Raw genomic sequence first — 13637 nt, forward strand, 5'->3', positions numbered from 1 at the left:
AAGATATCCAAAAAAAAAAAAAAAACAAAAAAAAAAAGAAAAATCAAAGATTATGAAGTATCTAAAATTTATTTATACACACTTTGTTCAACAGTGTAAAGTTTGTGTGGAGTATGCTGTAGCTCATGATTCCCATTCTGCATATGGAGAAACAGAGGCTCTCGGGCAGTCTTACTTGCTTGAGGTCATAATAGCAGAAGGGGATTTGAACTTGTAACTTCCATCTAGTGCTCCTCTCCTTATATCCCATTGCCTGTAGTTGTCAAAGTGTGAGTTAGAATGGACGTATTCCAGACAGGAGCACAAACTGTTCCGGCCTAATTACTGGAAGGAGGGCCAAGTAGTGGGCACAGGAGCAGGTAGGAGGATGGATGTTGTGAGGACAGCATTTAATCTGACTGCCTCTGTTTTCTCAATTACGTAGGAAGCAGATCATTAGCTGAGGGCAAGGATGGGGGAGGAGGTGTTGGAGGTGTGAGGAGAAAGAAGAAGCTATGAGATAATGATCTTGAGAGTGGGAAAGACAACAGACGAGGAAAATGTAGTCTGACCGGTAGGCAGTATGCAGAGCCCACTTGAGGTCAGTGGTGTCGGATTTAAAGGGAGACCAATCGGTGTGGTTGCCAGTGGCATTCATGTGTGCAAACACAGAAATGGAGCCACGGGGTCATCGAGTTTAACCAGTGTCAGAGTGTTTCAGACGAGTACAATGAAGCAATGAAGGGCAAGAGAGTTGAGGTTACATGAAAGGGTGATTACAATAATGGATCACAGAATTTAATTTGAGTGAAGAGGGAAGCGGGTGCGTGAGGTGGGTGAGGGTCGATGAAACGGTGGTTGGATGAATGGATTTTAAGGCTCAGGTGGATAGAAAATATTCTGTGGCTTTAGGAGGAATGAACTGGGAGGGTAGGAGGTGACGGTCAGATATTGGGATTCTTGAAACTGTGACCAAGGAAGGGTTGCAGATATTGGTAATCTAGTCTATGAGCATGGGAGTGAGGGTGGGGACAGGATCATCTGAGGAGAAAAGTCAAGGAAATGAGTGGTTTGAGAATTGAAAGGATCATCTTAGTGGCTACTGAAGTCACCAAAAATTATGAAGTGAGCCAGGCTCTGAACAGTGGAGGGTAGATGGGGGCGGGGTGGTGTTGGCTTGACTGGAGCAAAAGGAGGAAATGGATAGGATGGTCTGATGGCAGGAATTAATGACCTTAACCAAGGACATGGGGTTAGTAAGTGGCAGAGCCAGGTTTTAAACCTACTGAGTCTGGCTCCATAGTCACATTCTGGCTGCTTTGCTAGTTACTGACAAATATGTTACTTTTCTGCATAAAAACTTCTAAATGAATTTGTTTACCTATTAATAGACAGTAAATAATGAATAAAATCACACCAATATTTAACTTTTCTTTACATGAGATTTACACGCTTAAAGATAACACACGTTTGTAAAATACAGCCTGTCATCACGATTTAGTTTTAAAATGTGAAGTTAGAAATGCATTTCTATTTACCAAATGGGAATGTTAATTATAATGGACAATACTAATATTTGCTGAGTTTGTTCTGTGTGGCAGGCACTGTGTAAAGTATATACCTGCTTGCTTAACTCTAGGTACTATTTTAACCACATTTTATAGATGAAGACACTGAAAGAAATTGAGGGACTTACCAGGCAATGGACTGCCTCACCCAGGACTCAAATCCAGATCTGTCCAACCCTCAACCTCATTTGCAGTGTGGTCTAGTTCTTTCCTGAGTACCTGCCATGTGATGGTTCTATGCTGGACAGCGAGGATATGGCAAAGATGATGACAGAGTCCTTTATATATGATGAAGGGAATATATTAACTAAATATACAGCATATTAGTTATAGATTCTATAAAGGAAAGTGCAGGGTGCATTATATAACAAGGGAACGTAACCCAGTCTGGAGGGGAAGGTCTATTTTGGGAAGTAATTTTTAGTCCAGAATTAACGAACAGTATAAATTAAATAAGTAAATGAGAGGGAAAAAATCCAGGTAAAGAAACAACGTCTGCCAAGGCCTTCGGGCCCTAAAGTGTCCTGTGGAAACTGTGGACATCATTATTCTTATCATTTAACTTCTGAGAAAGCCACAGGTTTACCAGACAATCTAGGAATCAGCCATTCCAGGACTTATTCCTCCCAGAACTGGTGCTGATTGTGAAGACAGTAGCACATAATAATCTCCTCATTTTATCATTAGGGTAAATTGAGGTGTGGAGTGTTTCAGCCAACTGCATAGCTGGAAAAGTCATTTTTACCAGTTTTCCTTTTATCTTTTCTCCTGTATATCTCTCAAACTACCTTTTTTCAGAAGCTTTTTAAAAATGAGACTCTATTCTCTCTTTGTGTCACCGCCCTCTCCTTGCAAATGCATTTACCTAGTTAAGAAAAGAACATTTGCTCAAAAGCTCTCACATTGCACATGGATATGGCATCCTGTACCTGGACCCCAAAGTATTGTGACTAGCTGGGGGGGAACTTGGGAACCATGCTTCCACCAGAAACTTAGCCTAATGTGGCCAGAAGCAAGCTTAAAAGGATGTGCTTTCATTTAACTATGGACAAATTATTTTCATTTGTAAAATGATCTCTTTAGCGATGGGTGGAAGAATATATGAGTTCAGAAGAAGCTCCTAGTTTTCGAAAGCCCATCATGAAATGCCTTTTTCATCATTGCCTCCAGCTGAAACATTCTCTCCCTACACTGAACTGTGTCTTCACATACATACATAGGTACATGTATTCTCTCTCACACTCTCTATCCCCCCACCTATTTTATATCTATCTGTCTATCTGTCTATCATCTATCTATCTATCTGTCATCTGTCTATCATCTGTATCTCTTCCTTCTCAACTCACTCCCAGGTGATAAGTCTTACGTCCCCCACAAGGAAGCCCATCACCAGACAATGCTGACCAGAAACTTCCGAGTTCCCTTTCCAAGTGCCACTGTTAGGTGGAAAGCTGGGACTAGCATTTAATCAAAAAGCAGATTTTAAAATACTCTCGTCCAGAGCAGAAGTGGTGCCTTTCTGCCCTGGGAGCGCCGGTGTGAAGGGATCATTCCATCAGGCTGGCTGTGCAGGAGTCCACTCACTCAATTGGGTCTAGGTTACACAGTGGAAGGAATGCCCAAGCAACCAGTCAAATCAATTCAAGTCAAGGCCACAACCAACTTCTGGCCTAACCCAACAACTAAAGGAAACAACACTGTGACCGCTGATGTGTCTTGAGAAAGAGGAGCGAGAATTGAGGAGAGAAACTGAAAGCTTAGAAATTGCCGGTGCTTAAGGAAGACTCTGCATAAACTGAGGGTATTGTGTGAGACGGGCAGAAAAGAAAAGGCAAATAAGAGATTACTAATAGCTCTGAGCATACACAACTTGCAGGTGTGTCCTGCTGGCTGCTGTGTTTCCGTTACACGGGGGCTCCTCTGTGGCACAGATTATGTCCCTGCTCGAGGCAATGGATCCCAGATGGTTCCGGTGCTGGCCCGTGAGGCCCCTGAATCTAGGCCATCTGCTGCCCACACAGGAGGAAGATCTTCAGGGTGTTGATTTGTCAGACTGAAGGTATTAACAAACAAACAAGCTCTATTCTGACTTCCGGTGCTGCTAATTTTCCTAAACCAACATGTGACTGGGTTGCCCGAGCAGGACAGAGAATATTCAAGACCACGTTACCTAAGTTGGAGTCAAAAGACTGACGTTTCCTTCCAACTGCGGTGTGCAGTCTCCTGCCCAGCATGTGGCCTGACACTATCCTCCTTGGGCTCCTCGATGGGTGGTCTTTCCACAAAACTAACATTGGCACAGTCTGCTCGGTGATGCCACCCCCTCCCGATGGAGGCCACGCTCTTGCCACCACAAGCAGATGGAAGCTGAGGTGGAAATGATTGTTTCGTTTGACATTCACCCTCCTCCCCACTCTAGTCCTGAAAACCAAGTGGGAGTTCCAGCTACTTAGATGCCTCTACTTCCCTGGTCCCAGAGACTGGTCCAGGTTCCTCATCTGATCTAAGATAGATCAAGCAGTTCTTCCACAGATTAGTTTTTCCTAATGAGGAGGGGTAGTGTCTCTCTGTGGTCTGAGCCTGTAAAGACATCGGCTGGAGCCTGTGGGAGGCCAAGTCTCCACCATGTGCATAAGACATTTTCAAAAAATGGTCCTGTAGAGTGAGACATAGAGCCAAGAGAGGAGAGGGACAATTATAAGGGCATCTAGACCCTGTTGCCAGGCATCCCCAAGGCAGCTTCCATCTGAGCCTGGATATAGGTCTATATCCTCAATAATGGGCCTCTTTTTGGTGAGGCCAGTTCAATTTTTTTAGTTGGACTCACACCCAGAAAGCCCTAATGCAGAGGCGTCTTCCTCTTTCAGTTGGTCTCAGCTCCAAGTATTTTCAGCACTTTCAGGTCCAGCTCTTCATCACTTTGCCCCTGCCTTTTCCTAGGTGGCCCCCTGTGGCCTCTCCACTCACCTGCATCAAGCTCCCCTCTGCTACGCTGCCACGCGCCGCCAACACCCGGCCCTCCCGGTGCCCAGGGTGAGTGATCTGCCGCTGCCACGACCACTTAGCTTATCTCCAACAAGACCATTCCTCCTCCCTTTTACTCATCCTCTGCTATTTGTCTGGCATATGTATGTTTCTTCAGAAAGACCGTAGATTCCTTCGACAGCAAGAATCTCTTTATCCCGGCTCCTGTTGCCTAGTATCACAGTTCACACACAATAGGCCCTCCATAAATATTTGCTAAATAAATCAAATAAGAATCCCCATCTCCCTGACACATCATCCCTGACTGGTGGGAAGGAAATAAGTCGATTCTTTTTTCCTCCTTTGCTGAAGCAGTTCGAAGACTCTCCACCTTCCCTCGCCATTTCACAATGTGCTCTTCCCCTCTCTCTGCATTTCATGTCAGTCCTGCAGCGCCCCTGTCCTGTGAAGTGGGCCCCGGTGGGAGGTGCGAGTCTTCCCGCACTCATTGTTAGCTCCTCTCCAGCTGCCACAGATACATTTACGATGGGAGTTAAAGCCTGGTGTTGCATTGTGTTTGCACCTTAGGGGAAGACACCTCTTCCTCATTAGAAATTTGGGAATCTCCTTTTGATAGTATTTATATTGGGTTCAGGCAAGTAGTACATTTAACTTATTTAACAAATGCTTACATGGCACTTACTGAATGTCAGGCACTGTTCTGAACACTCTAACCATAGTAACTAGTTCCTTCTTATAACAACCTTGCCAGGTAGATAAAATTATTACCCTCAGCCTCATTTCACAGATGAGGAAATGGGGACACAGAATGATCAAGGGACTTGCCCAAGGTCCCACAGCAATTGCTAGCTAAGCTGGAATTCGAATAGTCAGGCTGGCTCCAGAACCCATGTCCTACCCACTGGGTCCTGCTGCCTGTCAGTGATCAGGGCAGAGTCCAGACCACACATCTGAGCTGCCTTTCTTAACACTCGGGCCTCTCGAGAGCAGGGAGTCTCTTTGACGTGACTACCTAGCAACACGTCAACGTGTGCTTGCTTAATCAATGTTTCTGGGCTTATCGATTCACTACCTATGGCCTGAATACAGGTTTATTTATGTTATTCTATGCAGTTAATTGTTCACATTGTAATCAACGCTTGTCCTAAAATTTGGTTCCTCAAGATATATTTTCAAACAACCGAGGAACCACACCAAGAATTACCTCTAATTACACATTGCACCCATTTTGAGTACTAGAGATGACTTGAAGGCAAAACGTGTGTTATTTAAAATTATTAAACTGATAGTAAATAAAATGTCATTTTGCCCAAAAGAGAGATTAAGTTGCAGCTCCCTTTTCTTTTTTTATTGCCCTCTCTAGGTGTCTAGGATCAGACAAGATATTTTTTTCTCCTGATTTTTAGTCTTTTTCTTGAATTAGTACATATTTTTTAGCTGCTCACAAGCCACCACTCACTGTTCAGCAAAAAAAAATCAGATTCAAACCCCAGAACAGAACAAACATGAAAAACACACGGGCTATTTATTTGATGTAGGGGTGATTCATAGTACAGTGTTTGGGTACTGTTTGGAGCCAATGCTAGTTGCCTCAGGGTATTTCTAAATTGAATTCCAGGAATAAAGTGTTTATAAATAGTGAGCATAGAAAAGAAATGTATTCATCCCAGCCACTCCCTTAAGGAGTCCCAATGGCCTCCCCTTGGAACTACCAACTCGTTCAAGTAGTTAATTGGTTAGCTGGTTGGGTTAAGTTGGTGGTTCTCAACCCTATCAGACCCAACACCCTATTTTATGACAAATAAACTTAACCTTTTTTATAATCCTTAAATGAAATTCATATATAACAAAATCTAAATACACACAAGTAAATATATATATATCTTAATAGTAATTAAGAGAAATGCTAAGATATAGTTTATAATGATATAACTATCTTAATGTATAAATTTTCTGCAATATTACAATGGAAGAGATAATAAAGTTGACAGACATTTGCGTCTAATGTAGATTCACCAAAATATAATATGTAAAGTAATATGCAATACACGATATATGTAAGAGCAATTAGACTGAAACAGACATGCTGTATTGGTGATTCAAAGACCATGAGCAGCATTGTAGACAATGATGTGATTTTCCAAACTTATGAACAAATCTTGGTAAAATTCCTAAATAATAGTGTATAATCTTCTCTTAATTTACATGGTAGTTATGCACCTAGACAATTCATCTTGTATTAAAACAGTACAAGCTGCTTTGTTGCTTGTGTGTAAATGGAGTTAGCATCTAGGCTCAGATAATTATAAGCAGGTTTTTTCTACATAAATGTGCAGCAAGACATTCAGAAGTTTGCGGGACACGGGGGAATTTTTTTGTTGTGCAGGGCTATTCTGAGCACTGCTGTATTCTTGCCTTCCAGACCTGCCTTCTAAGTGCCAGTAATGTCCTGCAATCATTGTGTCATTCAAGGGCAGCTGCCCTAAATTTCCCCAAATACTCTCTATTGGTGACACCACCCTCATTGACAACCACTGGGTCAATTCCTAGTATTAGATTTAGTCCCAAATAATTATGTCAATTTATTCTCCTGACTTTTTGTAGTCCTTGAAAACCAAAGGCATGTCTACAGTAAAATCCTCAGTAATTAGGTTATTGGGTTGGTGTGATTGGGTTATACTGGAGACTGTATGTTCCATGAGAGCAAGGGCCCAGTTCACCCCATGTGCACAATATCTAGTACCTGCACAAGGCCGGGCTTTATATGTCTTGCTTGAAGGAGTAAATAATTTTGAGGTTGGCCATCTGGGTTAGTGAAGAGATATATACTATTGAAAAGGAATAGATTTGTTACTTTCAAGTACATGTGACGTCCAGATGCTCACTAGAGAGACCCGTATTTAAGTCTTATTCAAAAATACCATTTCAGTTGTTTCTGATTGAATGAGTGACATTATAATGATTGAAACCATCTGGAAGCTGTCAAAGACCCAGAACCTTCATGTCACTTTGAGGGAAAGGGGGCATGTTGAGGACCCCACATGAACTGTGACGTTCGCCTAAAAGGTTTGCTTCATCTTCACAGTGGTCTGTGAAGCAGCTATTAGCAAATCTATTTTTACAAGTGATGAAATTAGACTCAACAAGGCAAATAATCTGCCCAAAGGTAGACAGTTGGCTCAACAGCAGAACAGAGTTGGAACTCAGAACTGTCTGATTCCAGAGGCTTCATCTTTCCAAGAAATCATACTGCTTCTCTTTCTTCAGTGAAGCAAAGCTAAGTGTCTGTTAAATCTATTGGGTTGGCCAAAAAGTTCGTTTGGGTTTCTCCATAACATCTTACGGACATTATTATAATTTTACTCTGTACAGAGTTCCAGCTGTCATGTCTATTAAATTCCACTTTTCCTAGTGGGTCAGTGATTTTTGCATTGATCCTGTTCTTGGTTGGGTTCCAGCATTCCAGGTCTTGTAAGCTCACTTTAGTGAGATTCTTGAGGGACTGTGTCCTCTTTGTCTTTGGGTCTCCAGAACCTGGGATGGTAACTGGCACAGAGTAGACATTCAGGGAGTGTTTGTTGGTTGACTTTAATTGCATGCCATTTCTCCTTTCAGGCCTTGGCCTTATACAATATTTCAGCGAGGCTTTGACCTGGTTTTGGGAGAACAACCTTCTGATAAAATATTCAGGTAAGTTGTTGTCTAGGGACTTGCTTATATATCTCTGCAAGCCCCATGTCCCACTTCCCACTGACCTTTCTTTCCTAGTGGTAATTTATAAAATGTGGAACACTTTTAGTCATTCTGCCCTCCTAGTAACAGCAGCGTTTGCCCTCCTTCATCCAGTGACATCATGGAGGATGTTGAGGCCGGACAGATTCTGTTGGGGTCCTGGCTTCCTTCCTTGCCTGCTCTGTGACCCCCAGTCATTTACTTAACCTCTTGGAGCCCCCAGTTTCCACATTTGTTAAACAGAGCTTCATTACATGCCTTGCTGTATTGTTGTGAGGAGTATATGAGATAATGCAGGGAAAGCCCCTGGCACAGAACAAGCAACTAATGTTAGTTTTTGCCTCTTCATTTTGCATCTAATTTGCACCTTTCTCATAAAGACTTAAGTTGTTCAAAATTAATCCCTCCCATCCCTGCCTCCCTCCTTTCTCAGCTATACCTCATTATCATTTTCTTTAATCTACCACCCTTCTAAACCAATTGGATGTTTCTAGTCCCTCCCAAATTTCTACCCTCACACCTGGGAATGGTACATATTAGAAAAGTCAGCAAGCAGAGGAAGAATTTGGGTGCCAGCCATGAACTAGGAGATTTTCATAAAGTTTAATTCACGCCAGACCTTAGCTGGAACACAAGTTTATTTCCAAGCTAAGATCTTATCATCCGTTTCTTCAGTCTGTCAATCTATTTTTCACTTAACGTGCATCAACTGAGTACCCTCTAAGTGCCAGAGATTGTGCTTGTGCAGGAGGCATGGACACGAATACCTCTCCCTTCACGAGCAAGCCCTCTGGGAGAGGAAGTAAATAGTCCTTCCCGAGTGTTTGATGTCAAAGGAGGCATTAAGCGACTGCGTAGCCATACTGGAGGAATGGTGAGCGAATGGAAAACTTGCTTCCTTTTGTTCACTGCACTCGTACACTGTGAGGAGTCTCGCCTGTTCACTGCCGTCTTTCCACACCCCTTCCCCAGACCCTCTCTGTCAGCCAGTCCTGGCCTTGGTGTTCATTTTGCTCCTGCATTTGCCTCCTGGAGCTGGCTTCTCTGCCTCAGCTTCTCCTTCTCCTCCCTGCTGCCTTGGATGCACTGGGCTCTGCCACTGCCGTGCTCTCCTAAGGCACGCTCCTAGCTAGAGCGCCGATTCACAGAGCCACTTCCTCACAGAGCCCTCCCTTGCCCTCTTCTCTCCCGATGTCTCTCCAGGGATGGGCTGGGTCATGTTAATGACATTGGCCACAGGCTGCTTTTGAGGATTTGTGCTGCAAGAGGTGTAGCTGTATTCCTTAGACTATGACTCGGGCATTTAAACTTTCCAACAATGATGTATTATTTGGCAAACTTTTTTCTCCCTTTTTCCTGCTGCTGGTCTGTTGGAACTTATGAAGGGTGATAAAGATAAGGCAGATGGAGAGCCTGGTGGAGTTCTATTAACATGGATAAGTTCCCTCTCCCCTAAAGGTCTGAAACTAACACTTTGAAAAACCAAGCCCTTAATGAAATTGCTTTTAGAGTAGAACCAGCTCAAAAAATGTGTTTCCATCCCCACAAGCATCATTTGTTCTTTTCAGGTTTGTTAAGTAGCAACTAGATGTGATACCCAGTCACTACAGAGGGGATCACATGTGTGGTTTGACCCATGCAGTCACCTGTCTCAGAAGCCAGTGGGTTAATCAATAAGTGTTTAAACATTTTGATCCCTAACATAACAGTAACTAGTCTCTCAGATGAAAACACCAGATCATGACCTCCTTATTTCAGGTACTAAGAATTTTAATGAGAACCTCCTGTGATCTGAGTCAACCAACTGCCAATGGCCAGTCTGCAAAATTCTATGACCTGGTCAGTGACTGCAATTTCTTAAAGGAGCTAAATGACTATTTACTTGCTACTCTGTTCACTTATGATTTAGAGTCTTGATAAATTCCAAGCCACTGCATATTTCCCTGGACTGTGGAATAAAATTTAAATTCTGACATTCAAATCTTTCCACAATTGAATGTCAATGTACAACTCCCTCTTAATGAGCTGCTCTTCTCCTATAGAACCTTCCATTCATAGTCAAATCTACCTTCTAACTGATCCACTGCCCCTGACAACTTGCATATTTCCCACTCTGCACATCTGCTCAGACTCCCTCCTCTATGCATATTCTTCTACTATAAACACTACCCATTGCCATGGTCTAGACCCAGTTTCAGCTAAACTCAACATCTATTGAGCACCTACTATTGCAAGGTACTGTTCAAGATGATGTAGATATGACCAAACAAATGTGACCAAGATAGTCCCTGACGTCAAGGAATTTACAGTCTCATCTAAGAATTGTTCTCCAACCATGGCCCTCCATGAGAATCTCCAGTGAGTGGATAAGACTCTGGGCTTCCAAGGCAGGGGCCACGAGTTCAATCCCTGGTCGGGGAGCTAGGATCCCACATGCCATCTGGTGTGGCAAAAAAAAAAAAAAAAAAAATTACCAATGATCTTACCCAGAATAAACCAATTAATTCAAAAGTTCTGGGAGGTGGGACCAGGGCATGAGTGTTTTTTAAAACACCACAGTAATTCTAATCTGTACCCAGGATTGGGAAACACTGGCCTGAAGCTTCTCCAATCCATTGCATCAATCCACAATGACTTCCTCCTTCCAAATTTGTATATATACTAGCTTTAATATTTATTTGTCAATTATTTATTTCATGTTGATTTTTAATTTGCCTATTTTCTTCTCCAATGAAATGGTTGTCTTCCTGAAGGGCGGGGAAATACCCTATATGGTTTTTTTTTTTTTTTTGCGGTACGTGGGCCTCTCACTGTTGTGGCCTCTCCCCCTGCGGAGCGCAGGCTCAGCGGCCATGGCTCCCAGGCCCAGCCGCTCCACGGCATGTGGGATCCTCCCGGACCAGGGCATGATCCCGTGTCCCCTGCATCAGCAGGCGGACTCTCAACCACTGCACCACCAGGGAAGCCCACCCTATATGGTTTTAAATATTTAATATCTAACATACCATTTTAAACATAATTGGTCTTCAATAAATAACTGTAGATGATCATGTCAGGTATTTCCTAGCCAGATTAGGAGAAAACCTTGATACCTAATCTAACCTTGGTAATCTGTAATCCCAAAGAACCTGGGAAGGGCCCAAGCTAGACTCAAAGGGTCCAAGGGAACCCTGAATCTCCAGAATGAGTCTCCTCACCCAACGCAGCCTGATACTGAGGATGTTCTTTCTGTGGTAGCTAGGATCACTCCATGCCACTAGGCCCTCTCGTGGCAGGGGTGAGTACAGACCAAATTTTTCTCTCAGATACCTTCCTCCTAATGGGTACCTGCATCCTTTGGAATAATACCTCATTCTGGCATGGCTTGCCCTAGGAGAGGGTGGAGATGCCAGGCTAAGAGCCATTTATCAGTTTTCCCACATTCTATTTCATGCCAAGCCACGATGAGAGCACAGGCTTTTTCTGTCCAGTGCTTTCTGGCAAGCGCTTGCTTCTGGACAGAAATTTCCAGCTCTAGTTCAAAAGGGCCATGTGCAGGACTCAGCCCACAGCTGAGCCATTAACTGCAGTGGTCACCACCAGCTGTCACGCGAGGAGGCCCAACCTGGGAAAGCATTTCAGATATTCACCCAACTTGTCTTCGGTGGCTTTTTGAAGTTGTTCCTGCCAAATCTGCATGGATGAGGGATAGATGAGATTTTAGGACGCAGCCTTCCTCTGACAGTTTGTTCTATATTTAGTTTTTGGAGTCACTCAGTAGATTTTGCAGATAAAAGAAAACTTTAGAATTTCATACGCATGAGCCAACATGGGCTGGAAAGCGGCTCTGAGCAACACTCTGAGAATCAGACCCACCCCCCTCCTTCCCACTTATGGAGAGGCGACCTTGGGGAGGCTGCAAACCTTCTTAAAATGTTGGTTGATGGCTTGGTAAAATGGAACCAAATGACTAACCTCAGAGGGCTGTTGTGAGGATAAATGAGGCAACTCGAAGAGCACCTGCCTTTAGAAAGTTCTCAATGAAGGTTAGTCTCTACCCACACCTGCCTTTGCTTCCCCTACAATGTTTCCCCTTGACCCTCCCAGAGGGTGAAGGTTTTCTTGTTAACTTGGTAGAGTGTCATGTTTCAGAAGTCTCTGTGCTCTGAGGAAGTTCTTTATCCTATCAAACCCAGATCCATCTCAAACATCAAATGTGTTCAAACCCAGAGGTTAACCCATGTCCTGTTTTAAATGAAGAATAATTTTCACCACTATTTCTACCTTTAAATTGGAAAGTTGGGATTATCTCCCCTAGCAGCCTGTTCGAACTAAAGAGCATAGCTAAATCTTCTTGTCAAGCAGTCAGTAAATGTTTACGGAGTGACATTCCTGTGCCAGAAATTATGTTTGGCAGTGGGGATGCAAGATGACAAAGAACCATCCTCTGCCTCCCAAGAGAGCACATTCTTATGAATGGTGATGGACACATGAAAAGATGAGTGCAGATCAACATCTCAGGGGTGACAAGGCACCGTGTGCACGTATGCAGAAGAGAGTCCCTTACTCAGCCTAAGAGCATGAAGGCCCTGGAGGGCTTTCAGGAAGAGATGCGACCTTAACTGAGTCTTAAGATGAGTGGGAGTGCGGCAAAGGAGAGAGGAAAGAAAATTCAGAAGAAAGGACTTTTAAGAGCAAAGGCAAAGAGGCGAGAAAATGAGGACGACTTTTGGAGTTACGGTCAGATTGCATTATAGGAACACAGAGTTTGAAGCAGGGCTTGGTGAAAGAAGAAGCTGAAGTGTGACATCTCCGGAGATGTGGACTGTGTTCTGTGGGTCTGGGTGCCCTTAAACAGTGTCAGCTGGAGAAAGATGTGGTTTGCATTTCCTTTCAAAAGATTACTGCATGCAGAGGAGGAAGGGAAAACTGAGATGGATGGACATGGATCTCCCTCCCAAAAGAAATATGCTAGAATTGCCAACCGTCTTCTAAAATCTGCTACAGAAATTATAAGCTACAGGTCACAGATCTGTTGCTCTGCATCAATGCAAAACTTGTCATTTTAAAACTGAAATAGAAAACAAAAACTCCTGTCTATGTCCAAATAAACCGCCTTCTCCCTGGTACCCTTCAATATTGCATATGTCCTCTCTGAAACAGTGTATTATGTGTAACATTAGTGGTGTGCCCACCCCAGCCTGCCTGTTAGAGTCTTCCTGTCTTAACAACGCCCATTACAAAACTCACTTAAATGTTGTTGCCTTCAAACCACATTCTTCCTTAAGTCCCAGGTTCCATCCTTAAGTCCCAGGTTCCAGGCACCTTGGGGCAATCACCTGCCAGGTGTGTGTGTGTGTGTGTGTGTGTGTGTGTGTGTGTGTGTGTGTGTGT

General features: G+C 43.4%; 1 protein-coding gene across 3 annotated transcripts in view; it reads left to right on the forward strand.

The window, feature by feature from the left end:
- The window catches only part of ASTN1 (astrotactin 1), a 332481-nt gene that overhangs the window by 218523 nt on the left and 100321 nt on the right, over nt 1-13637 (forward strand). For all 3 annotated transcript variants that reach the window (XM_027086238.1, XM_027086239.1, XM_027086237.1), the window contains exon 9: nt 8148-8222. In XM_027086238.1, coding sequence (XP_026942039.1) covers nt 8148-8222 — 75 coding nt within the window. The remainder of the gene's footprint in view (nt 1-8147; nt 8223-13637) is intronic.

This window comes from Aethalodelphis obliquidens, unplaced genomic scaffold, assembly GCF_003676395.1.
Source record: "Aethalodelphis obliquidens isolate GAN/ISIS:26980383/991018 unplaced genomic scaffold, ASM367639v1 scaffold55, whole genome shotgun sequence".
Lineage (NCBI taxonomy): Eukaryota > Metazoa > Chordata > Mammalia > Artiodactyla > Delphinidae > Aethalodelphis > Aethalodelphis obliquidens.